At 44.1% G+C, this 22,252-nt stretch overlaps 1 protein-coding gene across 1 annotated transcript; it reads right to left on the bottom strand.

The window, feature by feature from the left end:
- Window positions 1-17,119: 17,119 nt before the first annotated feature.
- Window positions 17,120-18,244, bottom strand: LOC144752749 (uncharacterized). The gene has a single exon (XM_078640606.1). The coding sequence runs from the start codon at window positions 18,242-18,244 to the stop codon at window positions 17,120-17,122; it is 1,125 nt and encodes a 374-aa protein (XP_078496732.1).
- Between the last annotated feature and the right edge of the window lie 4,008 nt (window positions 18,245-22,252).

Below are 22,252 nucleotides of genomic sequence, written 5' to 3'. Positions count from 1 at the left end.
CCGTCATCGACGCGGCGTTCGGCGTCGATGGGCAGGCTCACCTCCATCGTAGTGGATACAGCGATCGACGTCGAGAGCCAAGAGTCCTCCGTCATCGACAACCAGGCGTCTATCGGCATCGAGGATGAGATCTCCGTCGTCGTCTCATCAGCGTTCGGCGTCGAGGGTGCCCAATAGCCTCTCCAGAGCCTAGAAACCCTGTCCGCAAGTCACCTTTGTGACGGACGGAGCCTTCTTCTATGGAGGTGCGGGTGTCCCCGAGATGAAATCTGCCATTACATCACTGGCGGGATTCAGGGGCTACGAGGCGGATGCAGGAGTATGCCAGTCCTATGCACAGGTCTCCTCTTCAAAGACTGGTTGAAGAAGCGGATAGACACAGCCCTCCCAGGCACAGAGTCCAAGCTGAGAGATCACCTGTGAGGAGGCCTGCTAGATCCCGTTCCCCCAGAAGGGAGGACCGCCCAAGCAGATCACGGGGTAAGAGGCACAGTGCTCATCGCAGAAGTAGGCCACCGTCTACTTCTTCTACCTCCTCCGACCACTCTTCAAAGAGGGATTATTCCCCCACGCTTTCGGATAGCCCTATCTCTAGGGTTTCACCGATTGATGACATTAATACGTACCATTATGTCCTGCAGAGGGGAGCTCAGAAACTCAACATTGCGATGTCTGTTCCCCAGGTCACCACGACAGTGATTTTTGAGACGCTTCACCAGAAGTCTGCGTCTCGTCCATTGCTTTCATTGGTTTCAGGGATTGTGGAACCTGTCATGGACATATTCCTGTCTCCAGCGACCATTGAGGCGGTGCTGGCTCGCATCTAAAAGAAATACAAGCCAGCTGACTCTCACCCGGTCTTTGTTAAGTCTGATCCCCCTGCAGACTCGGTGATAGTAGCAGCAGCACGTAAGACACATGCGGTCACTGCTACCTCTTCAGTTCCTCCAGATAAAGACAGCAGATCCCAGGACTCGTGGGGTCGCAGGGTCTGCAACTCTGCCGCTTCTACACTGAAGGTCTCCAGTGCGGCCACACTTTTAGGCAGATATGATAGAGCCTTATGGGATTCCATGGAGCGCTTCAAATCTAAACTGCCAAAGGAAGACCAGAAAGACTTTGAAGAGACACTGACAGAGGGCTGTCTGGTGGCGAACAAGATGATTAGCACGGCGGCGGACGGCGCAGTGCTGTCGGTGCATTCGTATGCGCATGGAATATGCACCAGAAGGTCGTCTTGGTTACGCTTGACAGGCCTTAAACCCGATGCTCAGCAACGCATCTTAAATCTTCCATTCTCTGGTTCCTCTCTCTTCGGCACACACGCTGACGAAGAGATGACTAGGATGAAAACCGAGTTGGACACTGTCAAGGCGGTTGGGTTGGAGAAGAAGAAGGAATTTAAGCATTGTTACAAATCCAACCAGCGCAAGGGGCCTCAACAGAGGGTTCAAGCCCCTCAGTGGTCCCAGAACAAGAACTAGGGGAAAACCCAGTTTCGAGGCGGAAAGTCCAACAGAGGTAGAGGTGGTCACCAACAGCAGTCCTCTACCACGGCGAGAGGTGGAAAGTCATGAGCAGTGCCTTCCTCCGCCTCCGTTGCCCACTCCAGTGGGAGGAAGTGCTTCTCAACATCTAGCAGAGTGGGCCAGCATCACAGGAGATCGCTGGGTGATGAATATACTACGCAATGGATATGCGCTACGTTTCCGTGCGCTGCCAAAGGACATTCCTCCAAAGAAGTCTCGCCCTCATCAGTTGTAGCTGCTTCGAAAAGAGGTGAGAGCAAGCAATAGAGGAGGTTCCACCCTCTCAAAGAGGAAAAGGAGTTTACTCCAGATATTTTCTTGTCCCCAAAAATGATCAGGAGGACAAGTTTCGACCAATCCTGGACCTTCGACTTCTGAACAAGGTCATAATCAGGGAGAAGTTTCGCATGTTGGCCCTTCACCAAATATGTCCACATCTGCAAGCAGGCAATTGGACGTGTTCGGTGGACCTCCAAGATGCGTACTTCCACATCTCCATTGCAAAACGTCATCGGAAGTACCTGCGGTTTGTGGTCGGCCACAAACATTATCAATACAAGGTCCTGCCCTTCGGGCTGAAGTCGGCTCCTCGAGTCTTCACCAAATGCATGGCGGTGGTGGCAGCTTTTCTTCACAGAAAAGGTCTCTTCGTCTATCCATACCTGGACGACTGGCTGCTGAAAGGTCCATCCCCACTGCAAGTGAGGAGCGACTTCCGGTTTTGTCTGCGACAGCTGCACGACCTCAGGCTGCATGTCAACATGGAGAAGTCAGTGCAGCAACCCACTCAGTCTATCCGCTACCTCGGCTCCGTTCTGGAGACAAGCGTGGGAAGAGCGTTTCCTTCGGAGGAGAGACTGTCTTCCATGAAGCAGAGGTGCAGGCTTCTGCTCCAGGTGCAGAATCCGACAGTCCGGCAGGTGGCTTCCCTGCTAGGATCAATGGCTTCCTGCATCTTTCTCATTCCCAATACCAGGCTGAGGATGCGTCCTTTGCAGCAGATGCTAGAGGACCAGTGGGATCAGTCAACAGGTCGCTGGGAGGATCAGATCGCTCTCTCCCAGGCGGCGCGATCCTCCCTTTCATGGTGGACTCAGCAGCGGAATCTGATGGTGGGAGTCCCTTTTCACAAGCCACTACCAGCACAATCGGTGGTGACAGACGCGTCTCTGCAAGGCTGGGGGGCACACATGGGGTGCCTTCAGATACAAGGGCGGTGGTCAGCAAAAGAACAGACCTACCACATCAGCATGCTGGAGCTACAAGCAGTCCATCTAGTTCTAAAGGCTTTCCTACCAGCAATAGAGTTTGATTCGGTCCTGGTTCAGACCGACAATACGACGACCATGTTCTACCTGTACAAGCAGGGTGGGACTTGGTCGCATCCTCTCTCCCTGCGATCTGGCACTGGCTGCTCACCCGGAACCTCTCGGTGGTGGCGTTGCATCTTCCAGGGGAGCTAAATGTCAAGGCAGATGCACTCAGCAGGCACTTCGAAGATCAGCCAGACTGGGTGCTACACGACGAGGTGGTGGCAGATCTTTTCCTTCATTGGGGTCGTCCGGATATAGATTTATTTGCAGACGAAGAAAACACGTTGCGTCCAGATTCCACTGTCCAGGGACAAGGAGGAATGCTCTTTTGATGGACTGGTCAGAGACATTTGCCTATGCCTTTCCTCCTCTGCCCCTGATCCCGAAGGTGGTGTCCAAGCTACTCAGATCCAACATGGCCATGATTCTGATAGCTCCAGACTGGCCACGGCAGTGGTGGTACCCGGACCTTCTTCATCTGTCGGTACTTCCACACAGGAGACTACCTTGCAGGCCGGACCTGCTGACCAAGATGAGAGGGAGGATTCTTCACCCCAACCTTCCCTCACTGAACTTGACAGCATGGCTCCTGAGGTCCTGCAATACGGGCATTTAAAATTGCCTCCTGATTGCATGCACATTTTAAAAGAAGCCAAGAGACCCTCCACAAGAACTTCTTACGCGTTTAAGTGGAAGAGGTTTTTTCTGTGGTGTAGAGAGCATCACTTTGATCCTACGAAGGGGCAGGAGTATGTCATTCTCCCTTACCTTCTGTACTTACAAGATCTGGTTTAAAGTATGCTTCTGTCAGAGTGCATTTATCTGCCATTACAGCTTACTGGAAGTCACCTAGTCAGCCCTCGTTTTTTCAGATGCAGGTGGTCAAGGACTTCTTAAGAAAGTCTATCCCCCTGTTCGAAACCCTTCTCCTCCATGGGAGTTGAACCTGGTGTTATCAAAGTTGATGGGCCCTCCTTTTGAGCCAATCCACAGAGCTTCCCTGCAGCATTTGTCTTGGAAGGCAGCTTTTCTGGTAGCCATTACATCTGCGCGCAGAGTAATTGAGATTCAAGCACTGTGTACCAATTAGCCTTACACTGTTTTCCACCATAACAGAGTAGTCTTGAAGGCGCATCCTTCTTTTCTCCCTAAGGTGATATCTGATTTCCATATCAATCAGTCCATTTCCCTGCCATCTTTTTTCCCTAATCCAGCGACCCCGGCTGAGCGATCGCTTCATTCCTTAGACCTTAAGAGGATGCTTAAGTTCTACCTGGAAAGTACCAAGGGCATTAGGAAGACAGATCAATTATTTGTCAATTATGGCGCCATGAGAACAGGCTTCCCAGCCGCTAAGAGATCCATTTCGAGATTGATTGTTTCCTGTATCACCTTAGCTTATCAGCTGGCGAAAAGGCCTTTACCTTTACCTCCTAAGGCACATTTCACTAGGGGGAAAGCAGCCACAGTTGCTTTCTTACATGACGTCCCAATGTCAGAGATTTGCAAGGCTGCCACCTAGAAATCAGTTAATACCTTTATGAGGCACTACTGCCTAGAATCTGATTCCAGGGCTGATGCTCAAGTAGGCTGATGCTCAAGTAGGCCAAGCCTCTTCGAGGAATCTGTTTGGATAGTTTTTTGTTCTATCCTAGCTTAGTTTTTCTAAGCTTACTGTTCACGTTTCTGTGTTTTCCTTTGCCCGCAGGGAGATAAGGTGAGGCTCGCTATTCTATTCTAATGCTTATGACTATTGATGAGGATCCCCTGGAAGAGAAGGATTAGTTACTTACCTGTATTCCTAGTTCTCTTCCAGGGGTTTCCTCATCAAAGTCATAAGCAACCCTCCCGCCTCCCCGGGCAAAGGTCTACTATGCTTTGGAGATATTGTTAACCTCTTTATTCCATTCCATTTTACTGATATGGAGATTCATGTGATACATATATATATATATATATATATATATATATATATATATATATATATATATATATATATATATATATTCCAAACACCAAGTTGCCTTGCAATTGAGACACCTACACAGTTGAAATTATCTCCATTCTTTATTGTGGATAAAGAGCACAGCGTGTTCTCCCTCCGTCAGAGATGCCATACGCGTTTCGGGATACCACACCCTTGATCACTGGCTCATAGCAAAAGAGTCCCAACAGCTGCGTGGATTTTGAACAGGTAGACCCCGCCTCAATGGGACTTCACTTTGCAATGTTGCTTTCTGGGTCCTGTAGTCCATTACTTTACCAAGTGGTTGCTGTGGGGCTTCATGCTGACAAAATGCATTCCCCTTAGTGGGTTCTGTGGAGGGGGAACCTCGTCGTGCCACTTGTAGTCGTTCTCCCACAATACCGGCATTTCAACTCCTCGAAGCGCCCGTGTTGTCGGGCGCTGCAGGGCTGCATACTGAGCAGCGGGGCGTCTCAGCGGCGAGGCGCGCCGCAAATTAAGTTCCAAACACCAAGTTGCCTTGCAATTGAGACACCTACACAGTTGAAATTATCTCCATTCTTTATTGTGGATAAAGAGCACAGCGTGTTCTCCCTCCGTCAGAGATGCCATACGCGTTTCGGGATACCACACCCTTGATCACTGGCTCATAGCAAAAGAGTCCCAACAGCTGCCACAATAAAGAATGGAGATAATTTCAACTGTGTAGGTGTCTCAATTGCAAGGCAACTTGGTGTTTGGAATATATATATATATATATATATATATATATATATATATATATATTGCATTTATAAATTACTAGGATCAGATTTAAAAATTGTATATAGTTATATGTCGTCTTCTTAAGCACTTTATGCTTGCACTTTTATGCACAGAATGCACTCACTTTGCACAAAAAGAAAAACCAAAAGAAAAATTAATTTGTACATATACAGTTTAACACATGACCTTGTATGGATTTATCCAGTTAGATTTTAATATAATTGACTATATTTGGTGGGCATACATTGGATTTATCCAAATATTATTTTATGCTGCATGATCAAAAATAGCGTTTGTGTACATATGTATTTATAATATATGTTTTTAAGTGCTTAATTTTATGCAGCATTATGTATAACATTGCAATATGCTCGCCGGCTTCATCGTGATGCAGCTAAGCCATATAGTCTTTTTTCTATAGAGATGGTCATGTGACCTGTGATGATAGTCAAGGGGTGTGTCTACTTTTAACTTTAAAAAGTAAGACGACATATGCACACGTTGCACGTGAACAAGGGCTTTAGGGCTTGAAACGTGTTGTGTTTGGGCCAATAAATAAATAAAGAAGATTCTTGCCTTAAAAAACTGCGGGGTCTGTGACTCCTTCTTCGCCGTACCGCCGCAGGCGGGATTCGGAATTGGCTTGAGCTGTGATGGATATATTTATATATATATGGTTATATCTATGTGGGGCACATATAATATAGTGTTTCCGGGGTCCCGCGCATGGGCGGGAATATTCTAATGCTTATGACTTTGATGAGGATACCCCTGGAAGAGAACTAGGATTATAGTTAAGTAACTAATCCTGTTTTGCATTTGGAGTGTGGTTTTTGTACTCACAAAATGTGTTTTTCTTCACATTGCACGATTTGCGTGTGCCAAATCATTTCATTAATTGGATTATAGGTTCTGTTTTTAAACCATCTGAGCTATGTACTTTTTATCTTTACTCCAATAAAACAGCACAGATTTCAGCCAGACATGTGACATTTATCGGGGAAGCACTTACGTTAGTGAACTCATGTTCTGCATGCTGCAGTCAGAGTGAACTGCAATTTTGCGCCGGGGAGAGCAAGCATAGAGTCATGTGACATGAGCCTGTGGGGCATCACTTTCTGACCATACACTGTCGGTCTTTGAATCTTTGGTCTGTCTCTGAACCTCTTGCTTCTAGTGCATCTGTTTGATTAAACATGGACACACATCACATTTTCATACTGTTTTTTTCCTTTCAATATACCTCACGTGAATGCAGGCCTCTATTCAGAGTATATATATTTATGAGATTGTACTGTGATACTTATTGATTGGGGTTATTATTTGTTCTTAGATTCCCCTGAGGAAGGGTGTACACAGCACCCGAAATGCATTGGGACTGAGTGATTCACGCCCATTACCCAAGATTATTCTTTGAAAGGGTGTCTTTGTTATGAATAAGTTCATGTGAATAAATCAAGATTCATGATGCAATGAATTGAAGAGAATACGAACATTTGTTTGATTATTTTGTATTTATTAGTCATGTACATGGTGTGTTAGATAATATGTAAGCAGATTAACTTTGTTATTAACCCCTTCCATGTTGATGACGGCCCCCGGCCGTCATGCATCACAGTGCTTGTGTGCTGATGACGGCTGGGGGCTGTCATGAACCCGCCCACTCTTCAGAATTGTCGCACAGGCGCAGAATCGCAGCCACGCCCAATGGGTTAATAGATTAACTTTAGTGTGACGCTTTTTGAGCGCAGGAGTAGTGCACACTCTCTCTAAGACTTTTTTGTCTTAGTTGTTACATTCACTTTCTAAATGTGGCATTTTCAAACACACAATTTAAAATCCACTTCACCAAAAGATGTATTTTCAAATTGGGAGTTCAGAGACTGCAAACTCCAAATCTCTATCTGCTCCCAATGGGAATCACGCTGAAAAGATATTTCAAGGCACTCCCTGTGCTACCCTAGGCGAGAAATAGTCCTTGCTAAATTTAACAATGAAATTAGCAGTATTTCACTCTTAGGACATTTAAAACACACTAGTGCATGTCCTACCTTTTAAATAAACACTGCATCCTGCCCATGGGACTGGATTGGGCCTACTTTAGGGATGACTTACATGCAGTAAAAGGGAAGGTTTGTGCCTGGCAAGTGGGTGTAATTGTCAGGTGGAAATGGCTGTTTGAAACTGCACACACAGACATTGCATTGGAAGGTCTGAGACATGTTTGCAGGGCTAGTCATGTGGGTAGCACAATAAGTGCTGCAGGCCAACTAGTAGCTTTTGATTTGTAGGCTCTGGGAACACCTGGTGCACTTTGCTAGGGACGCATAAGTAAATCACATATGCCAATCATGAATAAACCAATCACCACTATAATTTAGACAGAGAGCAAATGTACTTTAGCACTGGTTAGAAGTGTTCATATGCCCAGAGTCTAAAAACCAACAAAACAAGTCAGAAAACTAGGAGGAATAAGGCAAAACGTTTGGGGATAACAATGTAAAAAGGCTATATCAAACAATTATGGTTTTAAATAACTAGAAACAATAAGCACTTTCCTTACCTGTAATAAAACAGGAATGGCAAAATGCACTAAAAATATTAGAACTGATATAAGAAAGCAGCTCACATCCCAACTCAGGCAAGTATGCACTTTTAAGGGGTGCATTAAAATTAAGGACATAGTTGTTCACTTAAACATTCATTTCACAAATTAAAAATCAAGTTCCCAAAATACAGTTTACCAAATTAGTCAGTGCTCTGCTAGGAAAGCAGCATTAAGTGGATTTTTTATTGACTACCAAACACCAGAGCCTTAAGGAAATTATTAATCTAATTGTCTGAAAACAAATATATCTGTCGGTATTAGATTGGAAAAGCTACTTTGAACCGATGCATTGAGGTAACTGAGATTCTTAGCAAAGAGCGACACATCTGTGTCTCCTGCCCTATTTACAATTTCAGGGAGCCAGCTTTTGCCGTTATTCAGTGAAATCCTAAGGGTATACAAATGACCCACATTTCTGAGTCAAATATACCCCAAAATGAGCCTGTTTCAAGTTCTGTTGCACTGAAACGGCGTTCCACGCAGACATACCTTTGTTACGTGGTTCGATCACGTAGGGCAACATTGTTCTTTAATAAATAAACATTTAAAATAAAAATGAACATTTGAAATCGAAACAAAAATACTAAGATATCAATACAGCGTTTGTGCTTTTTGTTAGTCTCTGTCCTCTAAAACAAGAGTGCCCCACCTTTTTCAGCGCCAAGATACTATCCCGGATGATAGCGTTTTACAGATCTGCATAATATAACATAACATAACATGACATAACATGAAATGACAATAAAAAGTATTTCCAACTACTACTTCCCTTTCTAATGTTAATGATTTTTTGGCACTTTAATAATAATGCCCCAGTCACAGTGAATAGTCTCCTATGTTCAGAATGGGTTTCATGCGTCTTGCTATTCCTCCTCCCACCCTCCCTCTTATTTCCCAGCTCATCCTCGTCCCTTAATCTACCTTCCCTCCACTGCCAGTGTTGAGTGGAGCTAAAGGTGCATAGTTTGGAAACACCTATTTCTGCACCACTTACCAATTCAGACATTATTTGGCTATAAATGAAGACCTAGAGACTCTGGTCTCCTGCAAGGAGTTGCGGCAGTGCCCCTTTGTGGATAAACAGAGAATTACAAGTGAGCATAAAAATGTACCCCAAAGCTTTAATTGGCATCACATAGAACAGTGTTCCCAAAGTTGAGCTGTCGGGCGTAATAAGGTGTTCTGCTAAAAATATATGAGATTTTGGGCAACCAGAAATGGTCCAATAAGCAGGATCAAACAACATTCAACCAAGAAGGCAATGGCCAGGGTAGCATGATCATCTCACAGACTATGAAATAAAGAAAGTGGGGACAAAAGCAGGTAAAATCAAGAGCAATGGCAGGATGGTGGATGAACTCTAAAAGGGAGAAAATACCACAGTGTTAAAGTGTAAAGCAGACTACCCAGGAAAACACAAGCACTTTGTAAAATACCCAAAGATAAGCCACAGCACAAGGGGAACAGAAATAAACACAGCCTAAAAAGATAGTAAGTATCGAAAGACCGAAACACTTTGTGTTTCAGCAGTCAGAAAAGATAAGGAGGTCGTAATTAGAGTACAGGAGCAGACATTCACCTGAAGTGAATACGTTCTCAGTTAAATATGCGGGTGCAGCTCATTTTAACCCCTCCCATGCTCATGACGGAACCGTTCCGTCACGAGACTCGGGTGGGCGGTGCTGGTGATGCAACGGTTCCGTCACGGCCCGCTCGCCGTGCCTGCGCGGCGTGAATTCCGCACCTGTGCTGACGTTCTAAAGAGTGGGCGGGGACGTGATGGAACCGTTTCGTCACAAGCACAGCTCATCCGAGGGCCGTGACAGAGCGGTTCCATCACGAGTACGGGAGTGCCGCGCGGCCCCGCCTCCCCCTTAGCGCTGCGGCGGAATAGCCGCCGCAGCGAAGGGGTTAAAAACACCGAAATAATAATAATAATATTATCATTGATAATAATAATAATAATAACACAACAGGGTGGGGTGTTAGACCTGGCATCCTTGATGTGGTATTCTTCCCACCATATTTCCTTCAAAATTCCTGTTTCTTTGGCAAAGTAAACGTTTTGTCTAGCCCAAACGTTCCTTTTTAATGCACATAAGTCACCCCTAGGGTAGCCCACAAACATCCCAAAGGGAAGGGTGTATTGTATTTAAAATGTAGTTTTACATGTCCTGGTAGTGAAAAACTCTGAAATTGTATCATTACTGCAATGCCTATCTCTCCCATAGGATAACATCGAAGTTACCTTATATTAGTTACCTTAATTTTACCTTAATTTTATAAGTGTATTTTCTGAATGGGAACAGGTACCCACTTCATGTTTGGTGTTTCTAGAATTGTAATGGAAAATCCTAACGTATGGTGAAGTTGGGTTTTAAATTACAATTTTGAAAATACCACTTTTGGAAATTAAAAACAAGAGGGGATGGAACCTTTAAATCAGATCGGCTGGGTCATCACAAACCATCACACCAAAGAATGCTGAAACAAATTGTCACTCAACACACATGAGCACTCTATTTAATAATAGTGAGCATCAACCTTATTTTTACATTGAGTTTAGTTTTTTTCAATTGTTTGTCATATACAAAAGATTATTTTAGCCCAAAGTGTGTCACAAAATTCTTACACCCAACCACCCTGTTTCATCAAAACATATAATCACATGTATCATCAAATGATATTATCATCAAAACATTACAGCATAAAAATTGAACACCTGGAAATATATTACATACATAGAATGAAAAACATGGACATTGCACACATCTTGTGACTGTACATAAACTTTAACAAAGCTCATTTCAACAAGTTCAGAGAAAACATTATATCACTTTTGTGCATACAGTTCTGAATTAAAATAACCCATCAAAGACAATCTTGGAAGAAATATCCAATTTGCTGATGTTGATAACTAATGGGCATAGCAACCACGCATGATCCACTGTTGTGTAACAAAGGACTCTTTTAAAAAAAATGTGTATTCTTTCCCTGAACAACAGTCTAATTTAATCGCTTGTGGTTGCTGTTGAAGTCAACGCGTTTCGAACCTGTATCTTAAATAATGGGTTTTCCGCATGACTCAGAACTGGTAGATTCTCAGATAAGGCTCCTCTGACTCTTTGGAGCTTGAAGGCTTAAATTTACTTTCTGCTTCAGAGTATCGCAACTGGGTTTAATTCTTGGAGAACTGCATTTCCGACTGTTTCACGTACGATCAACAATTATTTTCATTAAGAGAAAGCTTCTCTTTTTCTTGGAACATCGGGCATGACTTCGTCTTGTTCCAAGCTGAGAGTCAGTAGAGCCTTATCAGAGAAGCTACCATTTTGGTCTTGTTTAATTTAATGAAGAAATTAACATTTTTCAAACTTGGTGCAGGATCCTTTTGCGTAGTGTTTACACTTTATTACTGTGTTTTTTTTCACTGTGTTACTGTTTAAAGTGTTCAAAGTGTTGCACAAATACTTTACACATTGCCACTAAGTTAAGTCTGACTGCTTTGAGCCAGTTTAATTTAGGGTTGGCTTGTGCCTCACCCTGACAAGAGTTATGGTTACTGCTTGATCAGGGTTCACACCCCGCAACCACAATCCAATTTCTTACAAAGGGTGCAAGCAAGGGTAGCTAGAGACAGTTGGGTCATTTCTGCTACATGACATAGCACCAAGCTCATCACCTGGTAGCCAGTTATCTCCTCTGGCGATGCCATGGATTTTCTATTTTCCTGTTGAAAGTTGTGTGTTTTTTCTTGCAGCAGCGTTTATGTTTCTCCAATTTTGCTCAAGGCTAGGTCTGTCCTGCAAAGCAGGTAATACCTTGGATAAAAACAAAACTTTGGCTTCAGCTAAATCGGTTAACTTAACCCTTCTTCGTAAGGGGGAAACCTCACAATATCCAACCAACTTAACAAGCAAAGGATTTCACCACGATTAACTCTTGTTAGAAATTAAGCCCCAAAGTCATAAACCGGGTCCCCTCCAGTGCTGTTAAGCATGACTTCCCTTTTTGTGCAGACCCTGCACTGCTCTGTCTCACTGTGCAACTCTTTCACAGTAATACGTCCCTTGGTCGTCGGCTGTCATCTGCCTCAGCTGCAAATACACATGGTTTTTGGAAGTGTCTCTCGTGACTGTGCATCGACTCTGTAAGAATTGGGGGTAGCGGTGAGTACCCTCATGCCAAATCCCCCCCACCCACTGCAGCCCTTTCCCCGGAGGCTGCCGGACCCACTGGATGGCATGAACTTTGCTGCTGTCGGTGACGGAGGCTCCAGACACCGCACAGGTCAGCCACAGAGTCTGTGAGGGCTTCAGAAGTCCTTCTCCAGATTGCACCAATGTTAACTGGGAGTGAACACCTACAGGAAAGAAAATACATTATGTTAAAAATATTAGTGTTGCACAAAAATAAATGCCATTCCTGTTGCATGACGTGTTAGATACTTACTTGTGGGCACAGCCATCAGAATGCACAACACACACAGAGGGATCATGTCTGGCCGGGTCAGAGTCCTTTTTCAGCACAGTCCTTCTGTCTCTGCTTTTAACTAAATATAAACCGGATGAGGGGCAGCTATTTGCATACAAGGCTCCTCTCTACAAATAACTACAGAAGCCAATACTCCATAGCGCACTCTGGATGTAGAAAATCTGTAAGTTCGCAAAGGCCAAATGGCTATTGGTCATAAAAAAAAAATGCAATGATTTACAGTCACAGGTCCGAAGAAAATATTTTACGTGTTCTTTTCTAAGTTTAAGGCAAGGATTTTGATTCCCTTAACTTCTGCAAAGTTTTCAGTCCCTTACCTATGGGGAGTCCGTGTGTGACCTATTTAAAGGCAGTACCTGTTTCTGCCCTTGGTGCACATCCTTTTGAACTGCAACGGATGTGCTAATCAGTCACACTTTAAAAACAAGCATTGTCAATGCAATAGGTCTCGCAATTTTTAGTTAGAGCTGTTGACTCTGTAAATAGTAATGTTTTATACATATGTGTTTAGTTTTTTAGTGTAGTGTCTGTATGTGTTGTGCAGTGGAAATATGTTTATTTTTTTGTTAGTAGTTTATTTGTGTGTGGTGTGGACTGTATTTGTGTAATGTAATTATGTGGTACGTTGTTTATTGGTAAAGGTTTATGGTATTAAGAGATAGTGGTAGTGTGAGTGGCTAAAGTAAAGTGAGAGTGGACTTAAGGAATATTTAGCTAGATCTATCCAGTTTGTGGAAGAGTGGCGTTGCGTGGAGTGGGGTGCAGCGAAGTGGAGTGAGACAGCGTTGTGTCGAGTGGTGTTGTGTGAAGCAGAGTGGTGCTTTGTAGAGTGATGTTGCAAAGAGAAGAGTGTTGCTGTGTGGAGCACCAGAGCATGGAGTGACGTTGTGTGGGGTGTCCGAGCTTGGAGTGGGGTTGCGCTGAGTGGTTTCCCTTGATGGCCACCGAGCCCGGGACCAAAACGTAGGTAACCCACTTGCAAAACTAGATTGTTTTGTGACAGATAATTATGATGTCTCCACAAAAGGTTTTGGGCCCTTCCCTCTCATGGGTACCTGGCGCACACACACAAGTGAGGTAGCACCTTTATGAGGAGACCTGGGGGAACACTGGGTGGTAGGCAATTTGTAGCGTCCTGGTGATCCCACAACTTTCCGACACAAAAATGTGAGGCAAATGTGTTTATTTAGGCAAAATGTGAGAAATGTTAGGGGATTCTGGGTAAGAAAATGTTGGGAAAGCCATGCAAGCCACACCTCCCTAGACTCCTCCGGGACTCTAGTTTTCAGAAATATCTGGGATTGGTAGGTTCTCCCAGATGCCCGTCAAACCCGGGCCCAAAAGCAAAGGTGACTCCCTCACAAAACCAAGCCATTTTTGTGATTTCCTATTGCGGGTACTAGGCCTATACACACAATAGAGGTACTATTTTTATCAGGAGACTTTGGTAATGCTGGATAGGTGAAAGCTTATGGCTCCCTACCGATTCTAGAATTTTCCATCTCAGAAATGTGAGGAAAATGTTTTTTTGTTTTACAAAGTATGAGGTTTCCAAGGGGTTCTAGGTCACAGAACCTAGTGAGAGCCACAGAAGTCACCCCATCCTGGATTTTCCTGGGTATCTAGTTTTCAAAAGTGTGCAGGTTTCCTCGGTTTCCCTAGGTGCCGACTGAGCTAGGGTCCAAAATCCTCAGCCAGGCACACTACGAATAAAGGGTCCATTTTCACTGGAAAAATGTGGTGTCCATCTTGCGTTTTGAGCCATTGCCTGCTGCGGGCACTGGGCCTGCCCACACAAGTGAGGTACCATTTGTATTGGGAGACTTAGGGGAAGGCTGGGTGGGTGAAAGTTTGTGGCTCCCTGCAAATTCCAAAACTTTCCATCACAGAAATGTAAGAAAAATGTGTTTTTTAGACAACGTTTGAGGTTTGCACTAGATTCTGGGTAACAGAACCTGGTGAGCGCACCCATCCTGGATTTCCCTGGTTGCCTAGTTTTAAACAATTTACAGGTTTGATAGGCTTCCCTCGGTGCAGGCTGAGCTAGGGCCCAAAATCCACAGCTAGACACATTGCAAAAAAAGGGTCAGTTTTCACAGGAAAAATGTGATGTGTCAACGTTGCATTTTGGGCGTTGTCCTGTCGCAGGCACTAGGCCTACCCAGACAAGTGAGGTACAATTTTTATCACGTGACTTTGAAGGAATGCTCGGTGGGTGGAAGTATGTGTCTTCCCACAGATTCTAGGACTTTCCATCACAGAAATGTGTGGAAAATGAGGGGTTTTTTTTTACAAAGTTTGAAGTTTGCATCGGTTTCTGGGTAACAGAACTGGTGAGACCCACTAAAGTCACTCCAAACTATATTTCCCTGGGTTTGCTAGGTTTTTCCAAGGTTTTGGCTGAGCTAGGTCCCAAAATCCATAGCTAGGCACAATGCAGAAAAAAAGTTGTTTTTCAGTGAAAAAATATCATGTGTTCACATTGTGTTTTGGGCCGTTTCCTGTCGCCCACACAAGTGAGGTAGCGTTTTTATTGGGAGACGTAGGAAAATGCTGGGTGGGTGCCGGCTGTACTAGGATCCAAAATCCACTGCTAGGCACATTGCAAAAAAAGGGCCAGTTTTCACTGTAAATATTTAATGTTTCCATATTGCATCTTGGTCCATTTCCTGTCTCGGGCACTAGGCCTACCCACACAAGTGAGGTACTATTTGTATTGGGATGATTTGGAGAATGATGGGTGGGTGGAATTTTGTGGCTCCCTGCATGCTCAATTGCTTTCCATCATCGAAATGTGAGGAACATTGTAGCAGGAATTCCGTTCTCCTACAGAACTGTGCATAGAGATTCGGAACCTCAGTTAGTAAGGGTGCCCCAAAACTCACCTCAGTACCCAAAATCCCCTTACCGAGCTAGCTACAGTGTCTCATTGGTCAGTATGACTTCCCAATGATTAGACAGACCAGAACATGAACTTAAAATACCTCAGGCATCGTGGAACACATGAACACTATTACGTTATGCAATCATTACAAACCAGCACGTGGAGTAAAAGAGGACACGAGCACATTTGAAATATTTATTCACTAATGCAGGGTTCTCAAGCGCAGTATCTTAGATAATACTAGCAAACATATTATCACAAGCAAAGTTATCAGCATAGTTAACAGTCCATAAAATGTGAAAGGTGATAACATGCTAATTGGCTTAAATGAATAGGCTTTAGCAACACCTGATTCTCACCCTCCCTAATTAGCATAGAATATTATTATTATCTATGAAGGTCTCATTGGGATTTAGCAGGGCGGGCCCATACCTCAAAATCTCAGTGGCAGAGGATCACATCATCTTCCACCAGCTCTCTGTAAGCGAAGCACCATCAAGTGTGTGTCGTGTCTTCTCAGTAAAGCAATATAAAACGCGCATAAAGCCAAATCTTGGCAGCAGCTGCATTCATGTTATGTCTAGAAAGGTGCGAAGATCAGACCTTACAACAACACTTTGTCGAGTTATCCTGGGAAACTACAGCACTCACTGTGCAGACATGTTTTACCAAACAAAGCTGATATCAGAGCAATAACATATTATTCGCATCTAAACCACACCACTTTTCTAGGTTGAAAGCTAAAATAACAATTATGTGTCGTGTGCAAAAGCAGCTAAAGGAAAAATGGCGTTTAAACATTTTAATAAGCTCATGCTAACTTAACACGGTATATAGGTAAGCAGTATCTATATGACACCCCCTCAATGATCCGAGCACGGACAAAATAAGGAATGCAGCCAATGTCGCTGGAAGTTCTAAGACCAGAATAGGGCACTTCATGAAAACAGAGTTCAATAATAACTAGTCAATTCGAAAAAATTTGCAAAAAGGAAAAGTTTAGTATTACTCAAGTCAATAGGTCTGGGTGTGCAATTTTTTTTTATAAATCTGAAGGGGCTATCATCCAAAGTCACGAATGTTTTTTAGGACAGGACTGAATACGCAAAATATGCAGCAGCAGCCTCCAGCATGAAATCACTGTCATCATCCAAAAACAGTTCAGCCATCCAATTCATTAGTGGGAAAGAACTTACATGCTCCTCCAGCACCGTAGCCTCTAGCATCATCAGAGGACAACTCGGTGGGTTCTCAATATAGCTCTGTGCCAAGAAGTCTTGCGCCGCCGCAAGTATGTTCCATTGACCCATTAGTCCATGCATCGCTGCCAAGGCCATAATCCTTTCGCCAGGACAAACCAACTCGTGAGTAACTACGGGACCCATCAGGTGATTAAAGTCGACGTCAGGAGATACCATCTTGCAGAGACACAAATCAATGGCCCAGTCGAAATCACAGCTCAGGCAATGTAACACAGGCTGGACACATGTGAAATAGGAAAATCGAAAAGACAATCCAAATGCCGTGCTTAAAGTCTCAAGTGGCAGTGTGCCATAGTATTCAAGCATCCGAGTGCGAAATAGTGCCAGGAGGTGCTGAGCGGCTTTTAACACATGAGGGGCATCCATTTTTAATAAAACAAAATATCACCAGAACGCTTGCAGCCAGCGCCAGCAAAACAGGAAACCCTCCAAACAAGCTTGAAAAGATACTGTGAAAGAAAGCAGGGATGACCCCAAAAATCTTTTCAAAAGAAGTCACGAGACCACTGCTAACCAACTTAAAAAAATGTGGCAGGCCAGACGTGGAGGAGGCATTAAAGATTTGATGGACCAACTCGCTGAAATGCAATGGCAAATCAGTATTCAATAGCGCTTGCACTTCAGTGCGCGTGTTAGCTATGTGAAGGACGAATGTTTCTCGAGCCGAACTCAGGGCCACCTCTTTTTGAGACAAAAGGGCTCTTATTCTACTCATACCATTGAACTCTGTTTTCAAGGTTGGGATCCGCGGCCAGATGGAAACATCCGAATTCCCATGTGTAGGAGGATACAGAACGTTTTTGCAACACACCACACGTTCTGATACAGTGACCACATAAGCCACACCTTTAATTAACCCACAACAGTCTTCGTTATTTAAAAGTAAATAACTGCCATTCGCCAGTAATGTAAAAGTAGGAACAATTGCAGGAACAGGAGTGCCTTTCAAAACACAGACTAAATTAGGCCGGTCCTGGTTACATGAACCGTGCAACTGGATGTGCCTACATATTAATGAGTGATCAGGTGATTCTGTGCACTCCTCCCCTTTAAGATAAACCTCTTTCTCGTCTTTTAGGCAACGGTATGTGAATGGAAGGGACCATACTTCATGGAGAAAAGAACTTCCCAATGGTTCATATCTACCTATTGTAATATAACGCATACAATTGGTAAATTTATATAAAGCAAATGGTAATGTAATTAACCCGTGGATAAGCCACGTCGCAGCCGTGGCTTCCGCCACAGAGAACGGCAAAGACTCCAACTTCTCAATGTGTAACATGGAAAAAGATGCATCTCGCATTGAAAACAAGCGCTGCTTGTCAGTTAAATTAAATGGGGCAAAGAGAGAGGAAACATTCATGTAACACCAAGGCACACGCCCCGATTTAAGCGTTTGTAGGGTCCAAGCAAATTGCATAATAGAACGCAACTGATTCTGACCATGGTATAACACAGACACCTCATCTTGCACAATATCAACAACAGAAGACACAATGTTATTTAACGTGTAAATGTGGGAAGAAAGCATGTTAATACTGTTATCCACAACTGCTAGTACCTTTTCTAAATTTGCCTGATCAATAGCTCTAAGGCGTGTAGCAGCCTCAATTTGTGAAGTCTTCCAGATCTCATTGTAAATTGCATATATCATTCTTTTCGATCTACCACTTGCCGGGCCTTCAATAAAATCATTTAGATCCACGTCATCAGTGAGCTTTGATAGATGCAGTTTAACTTCCGCCAAGGTGTAATGTTTCAGCCAATTCTGACATAATTTTCCTACTGAATAAGTGGTGACAGAATGGTCCGTATCAAAGCGGGGATCAGGCCTGATATGTTTAAACCCATCAACTAAACCCAGAAATCGACGTTGGCATGAATCAGAACTTCTGTGCCCAACCTTTTGGATCCAAACTGGAAACGTTAAAGGACTCATTTCGCAATAAGGCCTGTAATTCATTAATGGAAAACTGCGTAACATTAGTCCAACCGTAATATTCCTCTAAATTCGGGACAGTAGGTGTATTTAATTTTTTAGAAGTAGCCAATCCAAAGCATGTAGTCTGTGAAATCGTAGAGTTCAAAAACAACATATGATTTGGGATGAGACAAGCTCTGTGCAAAGCCTCAGTGCCTTGCACCTGCCAACTTTTAGAACCCCAAACTGATTTAAGGTCAATGGTTTCCTTCCATAGCTCGTAGCCTTCTACAGCCAATTCGTCTAGAAAGGACTTCGAATACAACAATTTGGTATCGGTAAGTCTAACCTTGGACATGGGCTTTTGTGTCATTTTGTAATAAAAGGACTCGGGATTGGACTGATTAAAGTCGGTAAAATAAGTGTACTTTTTCAAAAAAGTACTCGAACTGCCTTGTAAAGGGGCTGGGCAATGCTCCCACTGAGTGTAATTTACAGTTTCTCGTCTGGAATTTGCTTTATGCAGATAATGATTGCCAAAATGTTGGAAGCAAAACAAATCACCATAATTAGCAGAATCTAAGTATAAATCCTCAGCATCAAAGGCAGCATAATATTTCAAATCAGAAAATAATGTTTCAACGGCCTGAACATCCCAATCATCAGAACGTATGTTTTGTTTCACCACATCACCCATGTTACCTCTGAGTACATTGGGGACATTAACCGCTTCAGTAGGTTCATGTATCTGAAATGTAAGCACATCCCACACTATCCCATCAAGAACAGGCCAAGCTGTGATGTTTACAAAATGTAAGTCTCTCTTCAGTCGATGTGCTGAATGGGACGAGGAAAGGGGGGCCAATGTTCCATTGAGATGTCGAATGCATGATCGTTCTTAAACATAGTGTCCTTCGATAAGTCGGAAAAAATAAAACACAAAAACAATTGACATAAAAAGATATGCAGCAAAAAGCACCAGCCAAATATATGTCCAAGGAGGGATCAAAAAATGTTTTTTAAATAATGTGGCATAAACTGCAAAACGTGAGGGTTTATTTGAATTTTGTGAAACAGAGTCAAAAGAGAACCTGGATTCTATGGCCAAACGTGTTTGCAAATCCGGCATCGATAAGTCAGTTGGGTAAGTGTAATCAAGTTCATTAATGTGATCAATGGGCAAAGCACTTAATAAAGGACTGGAAATGGCAGGCATCTCAAGGGCCACCTCAGGCATAGGATTAGAGGAAGCGGCCATAACAGAATGTCTCGCAATCGAAGGACAGGAGACCGCCGGAGTCATACTATGAAGAATCGGCCACTCTGTGTATCTTGACATTATCAATAGATATAAACCTGTTTTCCTTACGACCAGGTAGTGGTGGGAAAATGACTGTTCTTGTGCCCTTCACTCCAAGCACAGGAACCGGAGCTCGATACGAAGGACCAAATTCTTTCTTGTTATCGATCTTCTCTCGAACCAGTTCTCCAACTTGGGGTAGCCAGCCAACAACCGGGATCTGCAACGCATCATCCGATGTGGAGGGCAAATGTTCCTTTGCAAGACTGTCTCTGGTCTTTTGTAGATCCTGTAAAACATTGAAATGTTCATCTACGTCAAAGGTTGTGGCGCGGGACACGCCGTCTAGACTGTCAAGGTCCGGAACAAACATCTTGATACCAAAGAGCATTGAGGTGGGCTAGCCAGTTTCTGCCAGTGCCTATAACACGTGCTGTCAAAGATTGCTTTAAGTCACGGTTCATTCGTTCCACTACACTGTTACCCTCAGGTCTGTAGGGAGACGAAAACTTGACTTGGACCCCCATCGAAACCATGGCATCCTTATATACCTTAGAGGCGAAAGCCGGACCCCGGTCCGAATGGAAGGTACCACAGGCAAAAATCCCTACAAAGACACGCAAATCCCTTATGACAGTCCCTGAATCAGCGCTGCGATGGGGCCAGACCCACACAAAGCGTGTGCATGAATCAACTGCTACTAAGATGTACTTATACGCAGTATCAGAAGAAAAAGGACCGCAGTGATCTAAATAAACACAACCCAGTGGTTTATTAGATATGTACAACTGTGTCTGTGGCGGACGCGCAGCAGTCGAAGGTTTAATCTGCTGGCAAATGTCACATTGAAGGACATAATCGCGCGTATGTTTGTACAGTCCCCGCCACCAGAACCTTAGTTGTAATTGAGTTACAGTGGCCGAGACGCCGGCATGCGCAGACGCCACACCTTCATGCGCCGCTGTAATCAAGCTCGCCCTGCGATCAGAGTTGGGAATCAAACGTTCTCCAACATCAGGAATTTTCACAAAAGGAACCTTATCGGGACTTAAGTGGTATGTGTACTTCGAAGGGAATCCCGTAGGATGTTTACTTCCCTTCTCAGTGGCAGCAACCGCCGCCAAGATGTCACTATCAATCTTACTTTTGGACCGTGTAACTGCTGCAACCAAATATGTAGATACCGCTGATTTCGCCGCCTCATCAGCAAGCGAGTTACCGACAGCATGAACTCCCACACGCTGATGGCCTAGAGTATGAATCACAAACACGAGGGGCAACTGCTCTTTGTGCTCAGCCACTCGAACCCAGATCAATTTATGTTTTATTGTGCTACCTTTGGAATCACGAAAGTCATTCTGAATCCAAAAGTTCTCATTGTAAGACTGGACACAGTAGTAGGAATCACTAACAATAAGAGTCGTCACACTAGGATCTGCGTACTCCAACGCGAGTAAAAGAGCACGAAGCTCTGCCAATTGTGCGGTGCAGTCCCCTGGAGTCTGCGTGTGCACAACTCTGGACTTGAACTCATCGTTCACCATGGCACCGACCACAATGGCGCATGCGGAAACGTAGGCGTGTTTAGAGCCATACGCAACCTGCGCCGAACCATCAGTGTATATGATGCAATGGAAATCCTCCAAAGGTCGCATTGCTAAAGGAGCCGGATGAACAAATTCATACTGTAGGTACTCCTGCGACCGCAACGTGGCGTCAAAGATAAATGTGATGTCCTGAGACATCAAGGATGCTGCCCATTGAATCCACCGAGGGTGCAAAGCTTTAGAGTTAGGTACACTGGCTTTCGTAACTGCCTCCAAGGCAGGACACGGTGTTACAACCAACATGCGCTTTCCCTGTGACAGGGCACGTTCTTTAAGAACCGCCATCTGCACAGCCGTTAAAACTTTCTCCACAGTGGAAATTCGCATTTCAGCCGATGTGTACAAGTGTGACTTGTAAGCAATAGGTACTGTGTCCCCTTCATTAAAAGTTAGGTACGTGAAACCCACCGTCCCAGGGATGATTCTTATCACCAGGTTGGTGTGGTTATCACGAGTCAATAAGAATTTAGATTCGAGCAGATCAGCCTGCAAGGTTTGCAAAATGGCGGAGTGCTCAGGCAGCCAGCATGATTTGGAAAAAGTTGGTTGTATCAAGCATACAAAGGCTGGATACGCTGGGCATAATCCGGAATGTATGTT

Source organism: Lissotriton helveticus, chromosome 5_1 (assembly GCF_964261635.1).
Source record: "Lissotriton helveticus chromosome 5_1, aLisHel1.1, whole genome shotgun sequence".
Taxonomy (NCBI): domain Eukaryota; kingdom Metazoa; phylum Chordata; class Amphibia; order Caudata; family Salamandridae; genus Lissotriton; species Lissotriton helveticus.
The sequence above is the reverse complement of the archived record's forward strand: the minus strand, read 5'-3'. Positions and strand labels throughout refer to the sequence as shown.

Coding starts and splice junctions, on each gene's coding strand:
- LOC144752749 (XM_078640606.1), bottom strand. CDS start 18,244: ATGCAATTTGCTTGGACCCTACAAACGCTTAAATCGGGGCGTGTGCCT.